This window comes from Megalobrama amblycephala, linkage group LG9, assembly GCF_018812025.1.
Source record: "Megalobrama amblycephala isolate DHTTF-2021 linkage group LG9, ASM1881202v1, whole genome shotgun sequence".
Lineage (NCBI taxonomy): Eukaryota > Metazoa > Chordata > Actinopteri > Cypriniformes > Xenocyprididae > Megalobrama > Megalobrama amblycephala.
Genome location: NC_063052.1, coordinates 7,603,001 through 7,628,584, shown reverse-complemented (window position 1 = coordinate 7,628,584; position 25,584 = coordinate 7,603,001). Strand labels below are relative to the sequence as shown.

The window sequence follows — 25,584 nt, the reverse complement described above, 5'->3', positions numbered from 1 at the left end:
GTTTGAAACGACATAAGGGTGAGTAAATGATAACAGAATTTTCATTTTTGGGTGAACTAACACTGTCAACACAGATGTTTCAGTCACTTTCTTCTTAAAGTTTCCTTAACCTTAAGGTTGGGAACTCTAGATAAAGTTTTGCTGAGAGTGCATTATTTCTCTTTGTCTTGCTGCTCAGGGACCTCTCAGCCTTATTATAGACAGATAGACAGCTGCTTTTGAGCTACTACTAGATACTATAGTACTTCGAAATAATGAAGTGCATTCAGAAGAAGCAGATGCATGCTAAAGACGATGTCTTTAAAGGGCATCGGTGCAGAGATCTCAGTGTTTCACCCTCTATGCAAGCCGAATGCCTGAGGCCATGGTCTCTTTAAAGCAGGAAACTCTGAAAGGAGCTGGCTGAAAATGCCAGTCGCTCAGGACAGCACCACGTCTCTGGTACTGCTCAAGGGATTCAGCTATAAGCTTCCACAAAGACTCCGCTTCAAAGCTCAGGAAAGACACAGAGCTGGTGAACAATCTCCTCCAGAAAAAGAATGTTTCAGTATGGCTGCTGCTAAACGAGACGAAAACCAACAAAGCAGGAAATGTGGGCATTGTGCCCAGTCAAATGAATATGGATAGGTGTGCACAAAAGTAATTTGCCCAACAATACAGCGTTCTGCACAAGGCACCTTGATTGTTAAAACCACTGTGTGATTTAACAAAGAAAAGCTGTTGGATGCAATCAGGATGGTGTCTTCAGATGGACGGATTTGTCATTGAACATTCAACAGAGCTGTTTCCCTTCTGAAATTACTCTCATTTCTATGTCTAAAACCTCTCCTTGTATTTCCCACCCTCTTTCTCTTTTCACTTTTCAACGTGTCAGTCTTTCCGTCTCTCAGAATAACACTGCTTTATTGAGGCACGAGGCAGGGAACTGCACTCAAGCGTCCTTTCAGCACGTTCCAACTGGGACGTGACATCCCGTCCCTGCCACCCTGCCCCAAAAATAAGCCAGTATAGCATTTGTGTCTGGACAGGGCTGTGAGTTACTGAGTGCTCACTGAGATCAGTGAGATGTTTATTGATGTTTTAAAAAGTGACCACCCGGTGTGATGGATTGCTTTGTAAATAACGAAATGGTCTGTGACTTAATGTCTTAATGTGCTTATTGAAATTGCATTTTTTATCAGAGCAGTGACAGTTTTGTGAATGCTTGTTGGTTTATCTGTAAGGGATGAGAATACATGTTATGCGTGTGTTTTATTTTTATGTGACCTTAAATGTTTCCCACTGGCCAGCTTACAGTTTCAGTGCTGGTGAGGATTTATATACAGTGGCCTTAATGGCTTTCATAAATTTTTAAAGTTCCCAAAAGTGTCCAAATTCTTTTTGTGGCATATTCTAGCTATATTTTGGGGACACATTTTTATTTTATTGTCCAGTTCTTACTATTAACTAGCTATTAACTATTATTTTTGCCTCAATAAACAGTAAAATTACTGATTATTAATACTTAGTAAGGTAGTTGTTAGGTTTAGGTATTGGGTAGGATTAAGGGATGGGTAACACTTTAGGGTCCAATTCTCACTATTAACTAGTTGCTTATTAGCGTGCATATTACTAGGATATTGGTTGTTTATTAGTACTTATAAAGTGCATATTAATATGCATGACCATATTCTACATCCCGTATTCCTACCTAATACCTTAACTTAACTACCTTACTAACTACTAATAAGCAGTAAGTAGGAGATTATGGAGGCAAAAGTCATAGTTAATGGTTGGTTAATAGTGAGAATTGGACCCTAAACTAAAGTGTGACCAAGGGATGTATGGTCATGCAGAATAAGGCATTAATATGTGCTTTATAAGTAAACTAGTAATATGCATGCTAATAAGCAACTAGTTTATAGCGAGAATTGGACCCTAAACTAAAGTGTGACCCATTTTTTATATATTCTAAAACTGTTATAGTTTTCTGTTTCTTTTGTTTGGCTTAGTATAGTAATTTTAACTATTAATCAAAGAATCCTTAAAAAAATGAATCATGGTTTCTACAAAAACGTTAAGCAGTTCAACTGTTTTCAATATTGATAATAAGAAATGATTCTTGAGCACCAAAGCAGCATATTAGAATGATTTCTGCAGACTGGAGTAATGATGATGAAAATTCAGCTTTGCATGTTGCTCTTGTAGTTACTACTAGCTCAAGTCAAGTCTGTGTAATGTAAAAGAGAATATATGATATTTTCTATGGTTCTAGATTTTGTTATCCGATTCATCATCCTCAAGGCAGAAATCATAAGTCTGAATAGTAGCACTCCTCTCCTCAACAATCCACATGATTTGAAGCATCATTCAGTCCATAATGAGACGAGTTCCATGCTGAAGTTTAGGAATTGGAGTTTGAACAGAACACTAATTAGCTTTAACAACAATAGACATCTGCACATTTTGCTAAACTTGTGTGGTGTGTGTGCGCACATCTTTTACATTCTGCTGTATTTTTCTTTTGCAGGCACTGCAATAGCTCAACTGACAGATGTGTCCGGTCTGGAGCAGTGTGAGGGTGACGGGCGCAGCACGGTGTTCAGTGACAGGACTGGCATGGTGAAAGCTGCTCGCATGCTGCTCTCCTCCGTTACCAAAGTCCTGGTGCTTGCAGATTGCATCGTTATCAAACAGATCATAAGCTCACGCAACAAAGTACGTATTATCTGCTGTGTCCAAGTACTTGTGCACTGGCCTTTACAAGCACAAATGACACTTATTTTCCTGTCAAGTACATGAGTGCACAGGCTAGCCTTTGCTCTCCGATGCTATCGCTGCATGGCCACAGAGGAATATTTAAAGCCCTGCTGCTTGGAGATAATTGAAGGGACACGACACAGGCTAAAGTAGGAGGCCTGTCTTAACATCCATGTCGGTGAGATGAGGAAGTGGGCAGTGTCTATGTGTGTGTGCCTGTTTGTGCTCTTAGATCTGGAGCTAATCATGTCCAGTTAGTGATGTTTGGACAGCCAGGCAGCAGAACAGCTCTCCATTAGAGAGAAACACAATTGAATTTGTCCCTGACCATGCCTGATAACGCCCACTCCTAGCGAGCTAACCTCAAATAGAGGATTCTCTTATCAATTTTTTCCAATGTGAGTGGACTGCGGACTCCTTCCACTGAGCTTCTCGGTACATATAAGAGTGTTTTTTTCCACTTGCTCTTTAAGCACAGTTTCTTCTTGTGTGACTCTGCATGTACGACCATGTAATTTAAACATGGAATTGAGGGTTTAATAGTTTAAGACTCTTTTTCTAGTTTAAGAAACTTAGTCTTGTTTCAGAGTAAAACCAGCTATTCTATGGAACTATTGTAACTAGGCTTGAATTAACTTTTTTTGCTCACCATCCACTGTGGCTGGTGGTTTTTCATAGTTACTAGCCACTCAGCATTTTCAATGGCCACAATTTTGACATCGATACCATGGGGAAAAACTGCCATATAAATATTTAATATTATCTCATAATTTGGCAGCAGGTATATTAGGCTGCTGTCACTTTAAGACCTGATCCATTATAATGTTATGCGTTTTCTTTGTCCACTGTTTACGTTCACGTAAAACATAACTGACTGTTTATGTAAATACTCACCAATGGCATTTTGACATTATTTTGTGTGTATTTGACTATTTAAGTGCAATAAGCAGTGAAAAAGAACTCAATTTAGTACTGAGGCGGCTTTATATGTGCAGACTTTGGATGTGAGCATAAAATCTGCGGGAATGACTAAATTCAAGCTCTGTAACACCAACAATATTCATCCAGAGCAAATGAAATATCGGTATCGAAAGATCTATATTTTTGACAACACTGCATTGCACTTAGTTTATTACTTCAGATGTCTTTTTAAAGGACTACAAGTGAAAAATGTATATCATATAAAATTCATCCCGCCAAAGTGGCTAGAAGGAGTGACTGCGTTACACGCCACTGCTGAAATCCACCGCATTTGGCGGGTGTTAATGTCAAGCCCTGATTGTAATTAGCCTGTTGCTACATCCGAAATCACATACTGTATAGTAGGTACTACACTGTAAAAAAAAAAAATAAATAAATAAATAAATAAGTAGGTTGCCTTATTTTTTCATTTTTAATTTGTTAACTCTCAACTAATTCGCTCCAATTAAAGTCAACTTAAAGACTTTTGTTCATCTAATGGGTAACAGGTAGTCTTTTGGACTTAAAAATTCTTGTGAAGGCAACTAAAGATTATTTAGCAATGCAAGGGGCTACAGTCCTTGTTCTTTAATCTTCATGTTTGATTTTCAAAGCTAACTACATGAGATAAACATTATTTGCCTCTTAAAACTACAGGCAAACATTTTACCCTTATAGGTGAAAATGGTGAAAAGTATATTCTATGTGTGCAGTATAAATGAAATTGAGATGTACTACATCTGCCATGTTGTCACTGTCATGTGACCTATGGCAACACTTGCATACTATATAGTATGGAAGTAGGCATATACAAATGTTGTCCAACTAAAATGTTTTTTGGTCTCACTGTTGTCTGGGAATTTAATGTTTATGGTTATTAATTTCTCTTAAATTAATGGGAAATCAAACACACCTGTACTTTATTGTTGCTTCTCTCTTATTTTTTTCAAATAATTAAAAAAATAATTAAATGATAATAATAATTAATAATTTACAAGTTAACACAACATTTATACATTTTGAAGCCTAAATAAAGTCATCAGATATAAAAGGCTAACAGTAGGCTATAAACGGACTACAGCACACCATGGTTGCGGATCAACGTCACCACCACCAAGCTTCCTCAAACTTTATTTAGAAAACAACTTTATTTATAAACATGCTCGCTGATTATGATCTGTGCTGTTATGAATACTTATCCACTTTTTCATGAGAAATGCTGTCCAAATGTCCCGTTTTTAATGATGACGTCTAAAGTCCCCGCCAAAGTAGTCCCTTTTAGCAATTTGTTAGCAACTGCCGATTTTAAGATGCAGTAAAAATTTAAAAAATCACAAGTGGGTTTTAACTGGTGTGTTTTATGTCATAGATCAAAACGTTAAAGTATTTAGAGGCTTTGTTAACCACAGACCTTATTTCAGGCGATTTAGCAAAAACCCATAGACTTTACGGCGTTGGAACCTGAAGTCCTAAAATGCTAACTCGCTTCCGGGTTTTGCCTACAAAAATGTGTCATCCCTGAGGCACTCTATTAAAAAAAAATATATGACCTATTTTTTTTTTTTTTTTATCAACTTGGAATTTGGAACATGACTGATAGCTAGGTATTCCCATTTCCAAAAAAAACAAACAAACAAAAAAACACTTGGAAAACCTTTTTATGTAATAATCATGTAGCCATAAGAAAGTAAATGTACAATATATGTTATTTAATATCCGGTGAGATTAAATGGAGCAAAAGGACAAACATCTGAGATAAAGCTCATTCCTAAATAAAACAAAAAAATCTCCTGAGTTATAAACACAATTTTTTTTCTCAGGGCTATAGCTTCATTTGTAAAGATGTTGGTTATGTTCATGTGTGCAGGTGCTGGTTACCCTGGAGCAGCTGGAGAGAGTCAGCACTTTTCAGGAATTTGTCCAAATCTTCAGCCAATTTGGGAACGAGATGGTAGAGTTTGCCCATCTCACGGGAGACAGACAGAATGTAAGTGGCCTCACACAGACACATGCACACAGACACACGCACACAGACACGCACACACAGACACGCAAACACGTTGGTGCACCTATTATTATGAGGACATTCCATAGGCGTAATGGTGATTATACTGCACAAACTATATATTCTATGCCCTACACTAACCCTACCCCTAAACATACTTTCTGCATTTTGAAATTTTTAAAAAAACATTGTTTAGTATGTTGTTTTTTTTTAAGCCATTTTAATTACGAGGGCTCAGGAAATGTCCTCATAAACCACACTTACGTTGTAATACCAGTGTAATACCCATGTCATTATACAAATTTGTTGTCCTCATAAATCATGTAAACACACAAGCACACACAAGCACACACATTGCCCTACTCACCCACCATCATTCCCTCACTTCACAGATAATCAAACTCTGATAAGGACACTTCCTATGGCAGATGTGTAGAGCTCCTTGTAGATTTACACAATGCATGAGGGGAGAGGGGGAAGATAATGGAGGGATTTAAGTTTTAAGAACTGAACTGTGCTGCACACTCCAATTTCAATCAGCAGCTCTCAAACCCCATTGATAAAAACCTTTGGGGTAAGATACACTCGACTGCAGTGCAGAACAGATGGATTTTGGGAAACGTTAGTGGCGCTTATTAACAGGAATCCAAAATTTTAAGGCTTATATCAGCATGTGTTTGCAATGCAAACATATGCAAGACCTGGGAATTGTACTGTTCGTATAAATTAATACTGGAAGGTTTGTCTACACATAGCATTCATTAAACTCATCATTCCTGCATATGGTCAAGCAGGTTTTTTGAAACATGGTATCTGGTTTGCTGCTGGGTTGAGATGGTCTGCCATCTCAAATCAGCTTAGATATGGGTTTGTCAAGGGCTGATGCTGATGTTGATTCCTAGATCAAAGGTTTTCAAACTGGGGTCCACATGGCTGCTAAGGGAAAATGTTAATAATGTAAGAGAAAAAGAAGTAAACAAAAAAGCTTATATTTACTGAATTTATTTACTACTGTTTGCTTTCTGTAGACTGAAAGTCATGAGATTAATTGAATAAAAATTCATTTTTAATTACATTAAATGGACAGTCATTTTTTTTAAAGTAAAAAAAAGTAAAAGTAAAAAGTAAAACATTTAGTTTTATGGAATTTAGAAGTGTTTATTTCTTCTTCATTACTAAGTAAATTTTTAAAGTTTTATACTTGTATACTTTACATTTATACAAGTCATTAGAAATAAATTAAAATTAAAATAATTAAAAATATTTATTTATATTTATACATCACAGGACTATAATAGTCAATAGAAAGAGAATAAACTGCCAATTTAAAACAAAAACATTTTTCAGATAAGATTTTTTTTTAGTAAATATTGAAATGACAATTTAAAAGCCATTTATTTAATTTTGTTTTTATAATATTACTCTTACTGTTTTTCTCACACAGTATAAATGAGTCTTTATACATGAAGTTCATGAACAATATATATTCGTCCTCGGCATAAAACAAAACAAAACAAAACAAAAAAAAACACTATCTATGAGTCCAAAAGTGTGCGAATACTGCTGTCAGTATCAAACTGGCCCAATATAAGTCCTGTCTTGACAATTGCTCTATTACCGCATGAAACCATATATAACCAGCCACCATCAGAAACTGGTTTTTATATGATCTTTCCAGCAGTGCATGGCCGTTTCACCTCCTGAGGCCTCCTACGAGGTCCCATCATGATTAGGAAAGTAGCAGTATGAATACAAATGGCACCAAGAACTGATAGGAAAGGCTGTCTCATTTCAAACAGGAATCACTGTATGTGTTTGATAATGTTTCACAAACACATCACGTTCCTATCTCTGCAGAGCTTTCCTGCCGATCTGCGGCCTCCATCTTTTCAGTTTTATTCAGAAGAACATAATAACAGATAATCACTTCTCCTTTTGTGAGCCCAGCCAGGGTGAGAGAGATCAGGTTCCTCTCATTCTCTCCGTCATGCACACACCCAGTCTGTCAGTCACAATTCCCTAATGCCTTACGCCGCATTGAGTGAGCGCAGATCTATTGAGTTATATTCCAGCTCTCTGTGCATTATGTCAGTGCTATCTCTTCCAAGGACCAAATTTACCCTTCATTCCCAGCAAGACCTTGGAAAATGAACACTTAGAATGAATTCAGAGAGTTCTGTGGATCTCCTGACAGCCTGCACCAGATGGTTAAGATTCAAGTCAAGTGCTCTTGATTTGTAGAAAAAAATATTAGTCAATGAAATGAGTTTATAACGAAACTAAATTGGTAATAGTTTAATTCCAGCCTTGTTTGTTTCAAGCAAATGATTTATTCTCCCTATAAAGTCATCTGAGGTTAAACCTAAGCTGAGATTTCGGAATGCTCGAAAGCACTCGAGGCATTGCGTGTTTTCTCATATTTGTCTTGTGGATTCTTGTTGTCCCCAGGATCTGAAGGATGAAAAGAAAAGAGCTCGGATGGCCGCCGCACGTGCTGTGCTGGAGAAATGCACCATGATGCTCCTCACAGCCTCTAAGGTAGGATTGTGGAAGATAGTACCATCTGCTGTCTAAAATATGTTAAGATCAACAGTTCTTATGCATTAATCACGCGTCCACACACATTTGTGCATAAAACCTGTGTTCAAATGCTTTCATGCGGAAATCATGGTACAAACCCGATTCCAAAAAAGTTGGGACACTGTACAAATTGTGAATAAAAACAGAATGCAATAATGGGGAAGTTTCAAATTTCAATATTTTATTCAGAATACAACATAGATGACATATCAAATGTTTAAACTGAGAAAATGTATTATTTTAAGGGAAAAATAAGTTGATTTTAAATTGCATGGCATCAACACATCTCAAAAAAGTTGGGACAAGGCCATGTTTACCACTGTGTGGCATCCTCTCTTCTTTTTATAACAGTCTGCAAACGTCTGGGGACTGAGGAGACAAGTTGCTCAAGTTTAGGAATAGGAATGTTGTCCCATTCTTGTCTAATACAGGCTTCTAGTTGCTCAACTGTCTTAGGTCTTCTTTGTCGCATCTTCCTCTTTATGGTGTGCCAAATGTTTTCTATGGGTGAAAGATCTGGACTGCAGGCTGGCCATTTCAGTACTCGGATCCTCCTTCTACACAGCCATGATGTTGTAATTGATGCAGTATGTGGTCTGGCATTGTCATGTTGGAAAATGCAAGGTCTTCTGTGCAAGAGACGACGTCTGGATGGGAGCATATGTTGTTCTAGAACTTGGATATACCTTTCAGCATTGATGGTGCCTTTCCAGATGTGTAAGCTGCCCATGCCACACACACTCATGCAACCCCATACCATCAGAGAGGCAGGCTTCTGAACTGAGCGCTGATAACAACTTGGGTTGTCCTTGTCCTCTTTAGTCCGGATGACATGGCGTCCCAGTTTTCCAAAAAGAACTTCAAATTTTGAGTCGTCTGACCACAGAACTGTTTTCCACTTTACCACAGTCCATTTTAAATGAACCTTTGCCCAGAGAAAACGCCTGCGCTTCTGGATCATGTTTAGATATGGCTTCTTTTTTGACCTATAGAGTTTTAGCCGGCAACGGCGAATGGCACGGTGGATTGTGTTCACCGACAATGTTTTCTGGAAGTATCCCTGAGCTCATGTTGTGATTTCCATTACAGTAGCATTCCTGTATGTGATGCAGTGCCATCTAAGGGCCCGAAGATCACGGGCATCCAGTATGGTTTTCTGGCCTTGACCCTTACACACAGAGATTGTTCCAGATTCTCTGAATCTTTGGATGATATTATGCACTGTAGATGATGATAACTTCAAACTCTTTGCAATTTTTCTCTGAGAAACTCCTTTCTTATATTGCTCCACTATTTTTCGCCGCAGCATTGGGGGAATTGGTGATCCTCTGCCCATCTTGACTTCTGAGAGACACTGCCACTCTGAGAGGCTCTTTTTATACCCAATCATGTTGCCAATTGACCTAATAAGTTGCAAATTGGTCCTCCAGCTGTTCCTTATATGTACATTGAACTTTTCCGGCCTCTTATTGCTACCTGTCCCAAAGTTTTTGGAATGTGTAGCTCTCATGAAATCCAAAATGAGCCAATATTTGGCATGACATTTCAAAATGTCTCACTTTCAACATTTGATATGTTATCTATATTCTATTGTGAATAAAATACAAGTTTATGAGATTTGTAAATTATTGCATTCCTTTTTTATTAACAATTTGTTCACTGTCCCAACTTTTTTGGAATCGGGTTTGTACATCAAAAAAGTTTGTACTATAGATTCAAATTTAGAAACAGCTTAAATCAGCATATAAATTTGAATATGAATATATTTATACATAGATAGTACCGTTCAAAAGTTTGGGTTTAGTAGGATATTAGTTTTTAAAGAAATGTATTATTTTTATTCTGCTTAGATGCATTTGATGCATAAACTTGATGCATAATGTTACAAAAGTTTTCTGTTTCAAATAAATGCTGTTCTTTTGAACTTTTTATTCATCAAAGAATCCTAAAAATATATATATTAGTCAGCACAACTGTTTTCAACATTGATAATAATGTTTATTAATAACATGAATTAATAAATGTTTCTTGAGAACCAAACCAGCATATTATATATGTAATAATATTTCACTTTTACTGTTTTTTTTTTGATCAAATAAATGTTGACTTATTGAGAATAAGATACTTCTTTCAAAAAGCATTAAAGAAATCATACTTACCCTGAACATTTGAAATGTAGTATATATTATATTATAAAATAATGAAAAAATGTATATATAGAGAATGTTTATATAAAATTTTACATTTTGCATGAGAGTAAGCAAATTTGTATGCAATAATTATTGAATGAGAGCCATTATGAATGTTCACCTGACTTGTAGTCGAATATTTAAGTAAATTCATGTAGAGGTGAAAGACCAAGCAGTGGCTCTGTTTTCAAATATATTAGGTCTTTTGTATTTAGATTTAGTAAGAGAAAGAAGTTAAAATAGTTATTATGTGAAGTGTTGATCCTGTCAGGAAATAAGACCTTGTTTTGTGCAACCAACTCAAATGTTTGCTATGTTTTGCAAAGAAACAGGGACTATTGAAGCACTGTATGAATCACATAAATACTCCAAGGTCAAAACATTTTGTTGGTTAATCGCTTATGAAGAATGGTTACTATGGTTTTATTATGCTATTGTACCATGGTTTTCACCTTGGTAATATCATAGTTTTTAGACGTACCTTGACCTCCCTTGGATTACCATGGTGTATGAATATGGTAATCACATAGCACCATGGTTGTCTATTGTTTATCAAAGTACCATGGTATTACCTTAAGATACCTTGATAATACCACAGTACTTTTTCATTTGTCCCTTATTGAGCTTGTTTGTACTTAGATAGAATTTATTTCTTTTCTTATTCTGAAAAATGAAGTGAAGTGCCATAACATTCTGTTCACATGTCAAATTTGGGACTTGCACTTTTGTTGTCCCTCTGTATATTGAAGACAATTTTTGTCCCTCTGTGCCTCTCAGACTTGTCTGAGACATCCAGACTGCGAGTCGGCACGGATCAACAAAGAAGCAGTCTTCCAGCGTATGCGTCTGGCCCTGGAGCAAGTCATTGAGATTGTGACTGACACGAGGAGCGGTGGGGAGGCCAAAGTACTTCCTGTCAGCATCTACGCTGGGATTAAAGACTTTAAGGTGCAGGTGTAGGCCAAAGGCTCTTAGATGAATGTCAATGGATGAAGTTTCTCTTAAAGACTTCCTTTAAAAGTATTGCTCGTCCAACCAGTCAAACAATACACACATATAGTACTGTTCAAAAATATGTATATATATATTTTTTTGGAAAGAAATTAATACTTTTATTCAGCAAGAACAAACAGAAAGAGTCAGAATAGAAAGATGACATTTATAATGTTATAAAAGATTTATATTACTAATAAATACTGTTCTTTTGATTTTTATATTCATCAAGGAATCCTGAAATAAAACATGTATCAGTTTACACAAAAATATTAAGCAGCACAACTGTTTTCAACATTGATAATAAGAAATCTTGAGCACCAAAATCAGCATGTTAGAATGATTTCTGAAGGATCATGTGACACTGGAGTAATGATGCTAAAAATTCAGCTTTGCCATAACATGAATAAATTACATTTTTAAATATATTACAATGGAAAATATTTATTTTAAGTTGTAATATTTCACAATATTACAATATGATTCTATTTTATTAATCCCTGAAGGGAAATTAAGGTGTTACAGCATCAAAAACACAGATACGCACACAAACCAATAAAATAAAAACAAAATAAAAATATCTAAATATCTTAAATCCTAGTATGTTTAAATATAAAAAAATTAAGAAAAAACATATGCATATTTCAGTTCAGTGTGTGGTTGTACATCCAAATTGCTGAGTGTTTAAAGAACCTGAAGTAACATTTCTTTTCTACATCAAGGAGGAATCAGCCTCCTACTAAATGTGCTCTGAACAAGCACAAGAATTTTTTTAATGATTTTGGTAATTGCTTTATTGTTATGGGTGGGATGAAACAACTAATTATCTAACATAAAATAAAAATGCAGACAATGAACAGTAACTGATATGTCATGCACCACCACCAATCTCAATATCTCACCAGGTGTATGTATGTGTTTCAGGTTAAAGTGGAGGGTTTGAGAGACTCTCTGTTCTGTGTGTCCTGTGAGGCAGTGGCGGCTCAGCTGGAAGCTCTTGTAGAGAAAACCGAAGACTTTACAGACTCTGCCTACACCAGCCACGAGCAGAGAGAGACAATCATACAACTCTGCCAGATCACACGTCAGGAGACCAAACAGCTCATCAACACATGGAGACACGCGGTAAGACGCATACACACATTAGGGATTTCACCGACTAGTCATTCGCTGCATGACTCGAGTCTCACTTGATGGTGGCAGCATGGGGAAAACTTCACAAACTGCATCCCTGTGTAGCTGTACAATATTTCTGTGTACTAAACTTGCTCTCACATTCATATATTAACGCAAAATTTTCTCTCTGCTTATATATATGTCCTTCACGTCTTTGTTGTGCAGTGTGTGAAGGATGTTCTGCATGTCTCCTCTCCTGTGGAGTAACTGTCCCTGAACCTCACACCCTCACTGTGCCTCATACACTGGGAAAAATAAGCCCTGCAGGGCAGATCTATAGGTTTTCATTCATTCCTGCTTCCTGCCTTTGGTTCCCTTTGGTTTCTTGAATAAGCTATTCATTTGCTTGCATTGTGCCATGCTCTCATTCATTGTGCAGCACATAGACAAGTTTTATTGATACTTGCATGATTTTAAGTTCTGTGTGTAATTACGTGTTTGCTTTTGTATGTGTGGACTTGGTGCATAGGAAGAGTTGACTCTAAATCTCCTGATGTCTTTAAACTATAGAGGGTTGAAAAGAAAGTAAAAGTACAGAATAGCATGCACACTGTAATGGTTTAATAGCAGGATTAATTTGAAGGTTGATATTCACTGACATGGTATTCATTGATATACATTGAATGGCTTGAGAAATGAAAAACTCTGTTCAAGGAAAAAGATTGAGTCATTTTTTTATTTTCAATTTCACTTTTAAACAGGAAAGTGTGAACATCTTCATACTTTTTCAAAATGGAAAGTTGAAATTTTAACTTTTCGTAATTCTTATGCATTTGTGTAAAGCGACTTCCTTGGGAATCAAAGCTCTAACCTCGGCATTACTAATAACATGATCTCATCAGAACACATGGCGAATGTGAAATGTTGAATAGTAGCCCAAAATGTGTGAAATGCAGGATTTCCGAAGTCATAGAAAACCTGGATATTAGAGATTTTAAAATTATTCTTTTTCAGGCCTAGAAAGTCATGGAAATAAAAAGAAAATCATTAAAGTTAAGGAAATGACCTGGAATTTCTATGCTCAAAACTGTTTTGTAGGCTAGAAATTGCTTTTGGGGATGTATTGTAGTAAAACTTGCTTATAAGCCGCAGTCTGATTTGCAATCACATTTTTGAGCATTTTAAAGAGATGGTTCACCACAAAATTAAAATTCTCTCATCATGTACTCACCTTTATGCCCTCCCTAATGTATATGACTTTCTTTCTTCAGATAAACACAAACAAAGATTTTTAGGCAAATAATCCATCTCTGAGTTCATATAATGCTATTGAATGGGTCCCATGGGGTTGACGCTTGAAAAACCACACACAGTGATCGGGACTGTAATCCATACGACCCCAGTGGATGAATCAATGTCTTCTGAAGCGAAACGTTAGGTGTGCTTCACAACGGACTTGTTACATGTCACAATATCCCTCTCATGAACACCCATGTGACAGTAGACCTAAAGCAATGATTCATAATTAAAAAAAGTTATCTTAGCACCTATTAATTTGTATTATATGGACTCACTGAGATTGATTGCTTTCCTAAAAAAAAATTGTTTCTGTTTATCTGAAGAAAGTAAGCCATATACTATAAGCCATATAGGGTAAATGCTGAGAGAATTTTAAATTTTGGGTCAACTATCCCTTTAAGTTGTTTCTTTTTAGCTGATTTGTTGAACCTGTTCACACTTATACAAAAGGGAATTGATCTGAATTTGAATGATTTTTTTAAAAAAATTCAGTAATCACAACTGACTGAAAAAGTCATGGTAATGTATTGGTTCAAAATTTTTGGGAACCTTGAAAATGTCTCAGACACGTGAACAATCATCTGAATTTTCAAAGGCCAATGCAATGTCTAGAGAACTGGTAGACAATGCAGATATAAGTGAGTAATTTACACACTTTGATCTAATATTTTTGGTAACACTTTAGATTAGGGAACACATATTCTCTATTAACTAGAAGTTTTCCCTCAATAAACTCCTAATTACTGCTGATTGATAGTAAGTAAGGTAGTTGTTGTAGTGGGTATGTTTAGGTATGGGGTAGGGTAATGGATCTAGAATATGGTCATGCAGAATAGGCATTAATATGTGCTTTATAAGTACTAATAAACTAATATGCATGCTGATAAGCAGCTAGTTAACAGTTAATATGTTTTCCCTAATCTAAAGTGTTACCCTTTTTTTTATATTTATTAATATGCTTATTTTCTCGTGTCGTTTTTGAGGATGTGATATCTGTTTCCAATGAAACTGTTTCCTAGTAGTCTCAGGTGTTTCACTTGAGGCAAAATATGTGGTCTTCATTGCATCTGATTCTGGCCAGGAATCGCCCACTTAGACAGGAAGAGACTGTCTGACCAACATCTAAAGTGACAATTTGTTTTGTTGTACTTGCTATTTAGGGGGAGGGTTTGTCTCAAATAGGTTGTATCAAAATAATAGATTAGTGAGGAAATTTGAGAGTCTTTTAAAATTATAGACACTGATCATAATTCCTGTTTTCCCAAATGTAAAATATACTGTTTTTTTCCCCACAAACTATTCAGAACACAGTGTAATATATACTTCTGCTTATAGATGACTGGTTCACTAGTTCACAGACAAAACTCTGACGCCAATCTTGAAAACTTGAAGAAGTTGCATAAAACAAGCCAATCAAATTTGGAACTGTCCATTTAAACAAACTCTTGACATTTTTGAGTGCACCTGTCAATAAACAAACCATGGGCATGAGTTTTCATCGCTTAAGCACTGCAATTTATTTCCTCTTTCTGTCTACCTAACCCGTCCTGTGTTTACTTCACTGTCATCAGCCAAAACTTATTTAGAGACAGTGTTGTTTTTACATGGTAATATTAGGGTTGTTCCCCACTTTACCTGTCCAATATTTCAGTGACAGAAACATTAGGTGTTTGTTCATTGAAGTGCAATGACTGTAGCAGTCCCAGTGTGATGTCTCAGAGTAAAGCACAGAAGATGAGAGCGCTTCAAACATTCACACGACTTGTGTGCTGTGTTTGTGTTGACACCCCACCGTAATCCCATCTGAAAGCAATCCCACCCACCTGTCTGCCTGTCCTCGGAAGAGAAAACCGCAGATAGAGACTGTCATGTCTTACAAAGTCCGTCTTTCAGGTTGCTTGAGCCACACTGACACTTGTGTTGAAATTTGACAGGCTCTTCAACATGGCTGGTGCATGTTCGGTCGGTTGAAAATCATTCTGTTTGCAGTGTGTTAAGTTCCCTTTCTATCTTTGTTTCTCTTTCTCTTCCCTTCCAGCAGCAATTGCTTAAAGCCAAAGAGGCCACGGACGAGATGGAGCTCTCTATTTTGAAGACCTGTCAGAGCGTCAGTGATCTCAGGCGAGAGGTGAGATTCTCGCGACAAGCTCTGCGCAGGGATTGAATCCCATGAGCCAAAGCATCTAAAACAATCTCTCTTCATAGGCATCCATTGCAGTTTCCTATAGCGCCTCTGCTGAATGTTTTAAATTTACATTTGAATTGAATGTCATGAGTTAAGAATGAATGAAAGACAACATATCTTTCTATTGCATCGCCTAAACATACAAAAACAAATCGGGCCACTGTAGTCCGATTCATGAACAAATGACTCTTATGAGCCAATTCTTTTAATGAATGGCTCAAAATACTGAGTTATCAGTTTGTAATGAATCATTTACTGAATCCATTATGATGATTGACAGATTTGAAGATGACTCTAAATGAAAACTGCTTTATGAAACATAAAAGAATGCTAAACAGACAAAACATTATAACAAAACAAAAAAAGATAGTACAGATGCAAACAGTTCAAAGAGGTTCCACAGTCTGGAAATGTTCACAGTTTATGTGATAGTGAAAAGTACTATGTGTAGGGTCTTATAACCTGTATATAGGACTTACAGTACAGTCCAAAAGTTTGGAACCACTAAGATTTTTAATGTTTTTAAAAAAAGTTTCGTCTGCTCACCAAGGCTACATTTATTTAATTAAAAATACAGTAAAAAACAGTAATATTGTGAAATATTATTACAATTTAAAATAACTGTGTACTATTTAAATATATTTGACAAAGTAATTTATTCCTGTGATGCAAAGCTGAATTTTCAGTGTCACATGATCCTTCAGAAATCATTCTAATATGCTGATTTGCTGCTCAATAAACATTTATGATTATTTTCAATGTTGAAAACAGTTGTGTACTTTTTTTTTCAGGATTCCTTGATGAATAGAAAGTTCAAAAGAACAGCATTTATCTGAAATACAAAGCTTCTGTAGCATTATACACTACCGTTCAAAAGTTTGGGGCCAGTAAGAATTTTAATTTTAATTTTTTTGAAAAGAAATTAAAGAAATGAATACTTTTATTCAGCAAGGATGCATTAAATCAATCAAAAGTGGCAGTAAAGACATTTATAATGTTACAAAAGATTAGATTTCAGATAAACACTGTTCTTTTGAACTTTCTATTCATCAAATAATCCTGAAAAAAAATATTGTACACAAATATTTTGTACAATTGTACACATTAAATGTTTCTTGAGCAGCAGATCAGCATATTAGAATGATTTCTGAAGGATCATGTGACACTGAAGACTGGAGTAATGATGCTGAAAATTCAGCTTTGCCATCACAGGAATAAATTACTTTGTGAAATATATTCAAATAGAAAACAGTTATTTTAAATTGTAATAATATTTCACAATATTACTGTTTTTACTGTATTTTTAATTAAATAAATGTAGCCTTGGTGAGCAGACGAAACTTCTTTTAAAAACATTAAAAATCTTAGTGGTTCCAAACTTTTGGACTGTACTGTACGTAATAAGACCCTACCTAATTAGTTGATTGATCTGGGAAAGAGAGAAATAATAAATAAAACCATCAATTACTAATAACATGGACTTAACACACATGCACACACGGCAGCCATTGTAAGTCCACAAGACAGTTTGTGCATATGAAGTGGGGACATTTGGGCCATTTTCTCGTTTAGCATGTAATTAATACCAATACTTGGGGAAATTCTTTAGGAAACACTGGTCAGCCCACATTATTGCACTTTTCTCTTTGTTTAGCTTCATAAGGTAGCAGTGGGGAGAGCCACTGAACTGCTGAAGCTGCATTCAGATCATCTGGTGCTGCAGGCCCTGAAGGCCTCTGGTGGGGATGGAAACTTGGAGGCTGTGGCTGACTATGCCGGCACACTCACCGAACACAAAGAGCAGCTGGTGGAGGTGAGCAGCACTATTTTAAGGCCAATTCACAGCCCACAGACAGATGCCAACAAATACAGACAATCAAGTTGGGCATTGGATTTAGAATTTTATGAAAAATAACTGTCATGTTCACACTGCCCCAACAGTCAGACACCGACAAAATTCATGTCAGAATGTCTTTACGTGTCATTTTTTGCCTGAAAAGAGGGCGTACAAAACGAAAGAGCTTGTGGGTGAAGCCGTGGTTGCTATGACGGGGCACATACTCGAACTGCAGTAGACCTGGACAAACTGCGTCATTAGAAAGATTAAACGTGCGCATATTTGGAGAAGTATTGGAAACTTGGAGATGTACGTACACAAGCTAGTTTAACATTTATTAGGCAGAATCATCATTTCTATTCATTATCCACTGATTTTGCGATTTATGCGAATGTATTAACTAACATGAACTAACCATGAGCAATACATTTGTTACTGTATTTACTAATCTTTGTTAACCTTAGTTAATGAAAATACAGTTGTTCATTGTTTGTTCATGTTAGTTCACAGTGCATTAACTAATGTTAACAAGATTTTAATAATGTATTAGTAAATGTCGAAATTAACATGAACAAAGTTTAATAAATGCTGTAGAAGTGCAGTTCATTATTAGTTCATGTTAACTAATGTAGTTCACTAATGTTAACTAATGAACCTTATTGTAAAGTGTTACCTATGTTTCTACGCATTAAACATGAAGCTAATAAACACACGATTACTATAGTATATGCTTTGTATGTGATTTTCATGAGGTTTTGGGTATTTTCATATCAATAAAGGATGTTTACATTAGAAAAGCATTTTGGATTTGAAATAAACTATATTATTATTGGTATTATCATAGTTACTATACTCCATAATATGTGGATTCAATACTTCTGACGTAATCTACTGTTTACGTTTCAATATAGGTTTAACTTTAATGTGGTGCCATTTGTTCTGATTTCAGACTTGTCGTTTGCTCTGCCACGTTTCGGGGACCGAGCCGTTGGAGATCACCTGCATTCATGCTGAGGAAACTTTCCGTGTCATTGGTCCGCAGGTAAACAAAAGAGAGGTTGTCCGCTATAAGAGTCGGAATCTGGCATCTCAGCTTGATATGTTATTTGGCAAGGTTTTCAGAGACTTACACAATATAGATTTTGTTAATAAAAGAACTAAAGATTGTTATTTGCCTCAGTTAGTGCTTATTTTTCAAAAATCAACAATGCTTATTTGACATATTTTGTGCTCTGTTGTTAACTTTGCTGCTCTGATTTCAGAAAAAAACAGCAGAGGCAAACACACTTAGACACATAAGCATAAAATAACAAGAAATTGCAATTAAAATGCATCTTCAGCGCACAGAGCTGGAAAAACTAAAGCATGCATCGAAATCATCTTTGCTGTTCAAACCTTATTTGTTTCCCTTTTCAATATAAACATTAATTAACATATGAAATGAAAAGGAAAAGGTTAGATTAGGCCAATACGCAGAATGTAATGTTTAACCGAGTATATTTGCAGTGCATTTCATCAGCATGCTTCATTAGCATATCTGATTGCGTGTTCTTAGAGAGGGCGACCTCATTCACCAGCCAATAATGATGAGGCCTAAAGATCAGGCAGCCAATAAGAGCACAGCAGGAGCGCAGCAGCTTCAGGGGTGCATGATAATGAGTTGCTTTATCAGTAATTCCAAAAGCCACAGGTAATTACCAGCTGAATCCACAGCCTCAGTGGAGACGAGCTCTGCTTCACTGTGTGTGTTTTTCGAAACGTCCTCCCAGTAAGCTGTAAATCATAATTATGCAGTTGCCGACAGAGTTAGATGTTGCATTTATGCTGTGGGACACTGGAGAGGAACTGATGAATATTTATATTCTGATGTTGCACAGAAGTCAAATTATGCAGTCACATCAAAAATTATTCTAAAGTTCAAAAGTCTGGGGTTGGTAAAATGTTTTTGAAAGAAGTCTCTTCTGCTCACCAAGGCTGCATTTATTTGATCAAAATACAGTGAAAACGGTAATATTGTGAAATATTATTGCATTTTAAAATAACTGCTTTCCATTTTAATATATTTTAAAATGTAATTTATTCCTGTGATAGAGTCTAGTCTTCAGTGTCACATGATTTAGAAAAGCATTCTGATATGCTTATTTGGTGCTCAAGAAACATTTCATTTCTACGGAAGAGGATAAGGGCCAAGCAATAATAAAAAAATAAAACCATCTCGAGATTAAAGTTGTTAAATTTCGAGAAAAAACTAGTTAAATTTCAAGAAAAAAGTTGAGATAAAATGTTGAAAATAAACTCGTTAAAATACAAGAAAAAAATCGTCATTTAAATTACAAGAAAAAACGTGTTAAATTATGAGAAAAATTTGTTCTCGTAATTTAACGACTTTTTTCTCGTAATAATTTAATGACTTTATTCTCAACATTTTATCTCGGCTTTTTTCTCGAAATTTAACAACATTTTTCTCATAATTTAACGAATTTGTTCTCGTAATTTAACGACTTTTTTCTCGTAATTTAATGACTTTATTCTCAACATTTTATCTCGGCTTTTTTCTCGAAATTTAACAACATTTTTCTCATAATTTAACGAATTTGTTTTCGTAATTTAACGACTTTTTTCTCGTAATTTAATGACTTTATTCTCAACATTTTATCTTGACTTTTTTCTCGAAATTTAACAAGTTTTTTCTTGTAATTTAACGAATTTATTCTCAACATTTTATCTCGCCTTTTTCTCGAAATTTAACAAGTTTTTTCTCGAAATTTAACGAGTTTTTTCTTGTAATTTAATGAGTTTATTCTCAACATTTTATCTCGACTTTTTTCTCGAAATTTAACAAGTTTTTTCTCGAAATTTAACGACATTTTTCACATAATTTAACGAATTTGTTCTCGTAATTTAACAACTTTTTTCTCGTAATTTAATGACTTTATTCTCAACATTTTATCTCGACTTTTTTCTCGAAATTTAACGACATTTTTCTCATAATTTAACGAATTTGTTCTCGTAATTTAATGACTTTTTTCTCGTAATTTAATGACTTTATTCTCAACATTTTATCTCGACTTTTTTCTCGAAATTTAACGAGTTTTTTCTTGTAATTTAACGAGTTTATTCTCAACATTTTATCTCGACTTTTTTCTCGAAATTTAACGAGTTTTTTCTCGAAATGTAACGACATTTTTCTCATAATTTAACGAATTTGTTCTCGTAATTTAACGACTTTTTTCTCATAATTTAATGACTTTATTCTCAACATTTTATCTCGACTTTTTTCTCGAAATTTAACGACATTTTTCTCATAATTTAACGAATTTGTTCTCGTAATTTAATGACTTTTTTCTCGTAATTTAATGACTTTATTCTCAACATTTTATCTCGACTTTTTTCTCGAAATTTAACGAGTTTTTTCTTGTAATTTAACGAGTTTATTCTCAACATTTTATCGCAACTTTTTTCTCGAAATTTAACGAGATTTTCTCGAAATTTAACAACTTTAAATTTTGAGATGGTTTTATTTTTTTATTATTGCTTGGCCCTAATCCTCTTCCGTACATATCAATGTTGAAAACAGTCATTTTTTTATGATACATTCTTTCAGGATTCTTTGAATAGGAAGTTTAAAAGAACAGCATTTATTTGAAAAAGAAATCTTTTGTAACATTATTGATGACTTTTCTGTTACTTTCGATCAATTTAATCTGTCCTTTCAGAATAAAGGAAATAATTTATTTTAAAAAATCTTACTGACCCCAAAATTTTGAACGGGAATGTATTTAAAAGTGGTGAAAAAGATCTTGAAAATAGTGTGCAAAAAAAAAAAAAAAAAGCACTGTTTCCTCTTAATTTCTCCTCTCAGATCATCTCTGCAGCACAGACACTTGCTCTGCACCCCACAAGCAAGATAGCCAAAGAAAACCTGGATGTGTTTTGCGAGGCCTGGGAGTCTCAGCTGTGCGACATGGCCATCCTGCTGAAGGAGATCAATGATGTGTTTGAGGGCCGCAGAGGTACGTCAATCAAGCTGTTCAGTAGCGCTAAAAACTCAGAACAGGTCCTTCTTGTGGCTTCTTCCAGCCCAATATATGTCTTTTATGTTATCTGCATTTTACCACAGTACATACTACAATATTGTAATCTGGCTTCCAAGGGTGCTTTGATTCCATGAGTAGCAGTTATTTTCAGGTGCACAAAATGTATTTGTTCATACCTATGGGCAGGGTAGCGATAACAGTTTTTAAAGGTCTTTTTCCTCGTGGCCAGATTGCTATCTTTTCCAGCCGCTAAAGATGTGTGGCTTTGACATTTACACTGCATCCACATCCCTCACATGAGGTAATTGAATAGAGGCTGGATAAATCTCTGTAGGCAAGGTTATGGGCGCACTGCAGCGGTCCCACCGAGATTACAGGTCTGTGAAAGTCCTTTCGCTCATCTGTATTTGGACATACCGCTCAAGGATGTGTTTGAGCGATGTCGACTCTTCCGAGTGAAACTGGTTTTCTCACGGCAGCGCATAAAAAGCTTTATGTAGCAACAGTATTTGTCAGAGTTTGAAGGAAGGCATCAGTAACATGACAGAAACCCGGTGCCTGGGGAGATGTTTTGTTCCAGATGAGAGACTCCCAGTCATCATCAGTGCCAACCAAGATATTTCCCAAAACAAACTATCACCCCCCAGGATCATGCCTTTGTATCTGTTCATCCACATCATAATACATACAGCCATTTTCTGGCTAGACGTACATTTGAACCAGGTTTTATAGGGTTCTGTTATTTTTGGTTTTAATACATAAAATGTCTATCTCATTTTAGGTGATAAGAAAACATATCTGTCTCTTCCGAGACCAGGGGTGAGTCTCACAAGCAATTATGATTTTATTACAAATTTCTCTTACCATATCATGTCCTTCATTATATTTACTGATTCATCTATTCTCTAGAAACACTCTGCTAACCTGAAGACAGTCAAGGCTGCCAAACTTGATGCTGAGGTACAATTTCTCTTAATATAATGTGTGACTGTTAATTAACTGGGTTGAAAATTATCTGTCATGCTCTATTCTTGAACTTATGTTTAATTTATGTTCTGCAAATTATATAGCTGTTTGCCATTCAATTTCCCTATGTAGATTACAATATTTGCATTTTCAATCCACGACCCACAAAACCATTTTCTATAATAGTCTATAATGACCTGGACTTGACAAAACATAAGCTACAATGGAAGTTAATTAAGATTTAAAGAACTAAAATGGAAAAGTGATACAAATTTATTTATTAATTTGGTCACAGAAATGTAATTTAAAAGTCAAAACTTTAAATCATTCACTGTAAACCTGAAAAAGTTGGCAAAACTCAAATTATTTGAGTTATGTTACATCAAATTTTTTAAGTTAAGAAATTCAAAGTTTAAGTAAGCAGAACTGGCAGCATTTCATTTTATACTCAAACATTTTAATTGCACTTAACTTGAAATATTTGAGTAAGCAAATTCGTATATTTAACTTAAAATTATCATGTAATCTCAACTTAAATATTTTTAGTAGTGGAAACTTGGCTAGCTTTAACTAGCTAATTTGGTAAATGCTAACTTGTTAATTGCTAGATAACCGCTAGTCGGAAAGGTTAAGCTTTTCATCTAATATTCATATTTATATTTTATTTCAGCTTCATTTCAAATAATGAAAACAATTTTTAATAGTTTTAGTTTAACAGTAACAATAATAAGTTAGTTTTCATAAACATGACAGCACTAATGCTGTTTTGCAGCACCCTCTTTCATCTCTTCCCCCAGTCTATTTTCGGTTACACTTTGTGTGCAACATACTGTACATATTATTAATTAACTGTTTTGTAATTGATCACTATTCACTTGTGTATCACTGTGGCCATGATCTGAAAAGTCTTCTAACGTCGATCTATTCAGGAGCAAACCACCATTGCTAAGCTGGGGCTGGAACTGTGTCTCCTCACCTCAGATGTGGACTCAGAGGTAGAGCGCTGGGACGAGCAGGACCATGAGATGGTTCGACTGTGTCAGATCATATCCAGCATGGCGTATTCCATGTATCTCTTCACCAGGTAACTCCCTTTTCATAAACTTCATAGCCAGATTATCAGATCGGTTCGAGTAGTGCTATATTACACAGGAAATTGAGTACAGCGTGCTGGAAAGTTTAAGCTTTATGAAAAATGTCTGTTCAGAAAAACAAAATCATGTTGTTGTTAATCTGCACTTTCTGTCAACCTGCACAATCATTTTTATGGATCTTTACGGATGTTTCATTAACTCTCTGCTGTTTTGCCATCTGTGATTAAGGGGAGAAGGCCTGCTAAAGACAACTTTGGATCTATTCCACCAAGCTGAGGTACGGTAGCTCTCTCTCATAGGTTTTTTAATTGAATCTGTTCGAGGTGTCATTAAGAGCAATGAGTCCACTGGAAAAGATGGATCAATATATTATTAGAAGGGCCAGCTGTCATTTGTCTGTGAGATACTGTGATCCAGAGCAGGTCGTGTGCTGTGAATAGGGAGGAAATGCTGAATAGGCAGTGTGTCTTTCTACTAGTAGAGTACGCTGGCCTCCACCCAAACACACCACCTTCTTCTTAATAACCTCTTATCTGAAAGAGCAAACCTGCCTGCTCAACGTCACAGTAGAACAGCACTGCAAAGTTCTCTTAAAGTGCCCCATTATGCTTTTTAGGATGTTACTCTTCATTTAGAGTGTAATATAGCTGTTTGTGAATGTAAAAGGTCTGCAAAGTTTCAAAGATCAAAGTGCACGATAATTAGAGTTATTGTCTCCTAAAATAAAGAACTGAATCTGAACTGCCTGAAACAAGTCGTCAATAATTCCAGTCTTACTTCCTGTATGAACCTACATAGGTTTGTAACAAATCTGCACAGTCTATGGTCTTCATTGGCTGCCCATGAACATCTACTTTGACCCGCCCTCAAACATTGTAGTTGTAGTTGAGGCCTGGAAGGGTTTCGTTCGTGTTGTCTACATGTAGTGAAGATGCTGTTTTCTGTGCTGCGAAAGCAAATTCTCTTTGCATGCACTTCCAAAGGATGAGGTCGTCTCGGGCTCAAATTGATACAGTACAACCAACGCCATTGTTACTGTTCATATTGCTGTGTATACAAGTGCTGAGGAAGCCACCGTAATTAAAAATCAGATATGGAAATGGGCGTTTGGTTTCCGACATGTGCTGTAAGCTGTAGACCAATCACAACAGAGTAGGCTCTTGGAAAGGAGGGGTTTAGAGAGACTGAATTGGAACCATTTCACACACTGTGAGAATAGAGCTGATGCTGTAATGTATATTATATCAAGTGTTTTTTGATCTTGGATGCATGTAAATCTATTGTAGGAGATCTTTAAAACAAAATTTGGAACCTTTAAAATAGCATAATATGGGCACTTTAATACATCTATGTACCCTCTTTTTATGGCCTTTTTTGACTTCACTGAATTCGCTTTTGCAATTGCCATAATTATGAGTTTCCTATTAGTAAACAGATCACGTCAAACTCACAATTACAACTTGGAAACTCATAATTTAAAGTAACAAAGTCTCAAACTTAACTCACCTTTGTTTGTTGTGATGTCATGTAAAAATAATCACAATTGGCAACCATACATTAACACGTAGTAGGGTACATCTATAC

At 35.6% G+C, this 25,584-nt stretch overlaps 1 protein-coding gene across 2 annotated transcripts in view; it reads left to right on the top strand.

The window, feature by feature from the left end:
• Positions 1-25,584, top strand: part of ctnnal1 (catenin (cadherin-associated protein), alpha-like 1) — a 73,708-nt gene that overhangs the window by 39,213 nt on the left and 8,911 nt on the right. The window contains exons 3-15 of one of the 2 annotated variants that reach the window (XM_048201428.1): positions 2,510-2,697; positions 5,567-5,686; positions 8,153-8,242; positions 11,251-11,421; positions 12,391-12,591; positions 15,923-16,009; positions 17,721-17,879; positions 18,853-18,945; positions 21,766-21,916; positions 22,722-22,759; positions 22,850-22,900; positions 23,836-23,990; positions 24,229-24,277. In XM_048201428.1, coding sequence (XP_048057385.1) covers positions 2,510-2,697; positions 5,567-5,686; positions 8,153-8,242; positions 11,251-11,421; positions 12,391-12,591; positions 15,923-16,009; positions 17,721-17,879; positions 18,853-18,945; positions 21,766-21,916; positions 22,722-22,759; positions 22,850-22,900; positions 23,836-23,990; positions 24,229-24,277 — 1,553 coding nt within the window. Of the gene's footprint in view, positions 1-2,509; positions 2,698-5,566; positions 5,687-8,152; positions 8,243-11,250; positions 11,422-12,390; positions 12,592-15,919; positions 16,010-17,720; positions 17,880-18,852; positions 18,946-21,765; positions 21,917-22,721; positions 22,760-22,849; positions 22,901-23,835; positions 23,991-24,228; positions 24,278-25,584 lie in introns of both variants that reach the window. The other variant, XM_048201427.1, reaches the window with a different exon arrangement.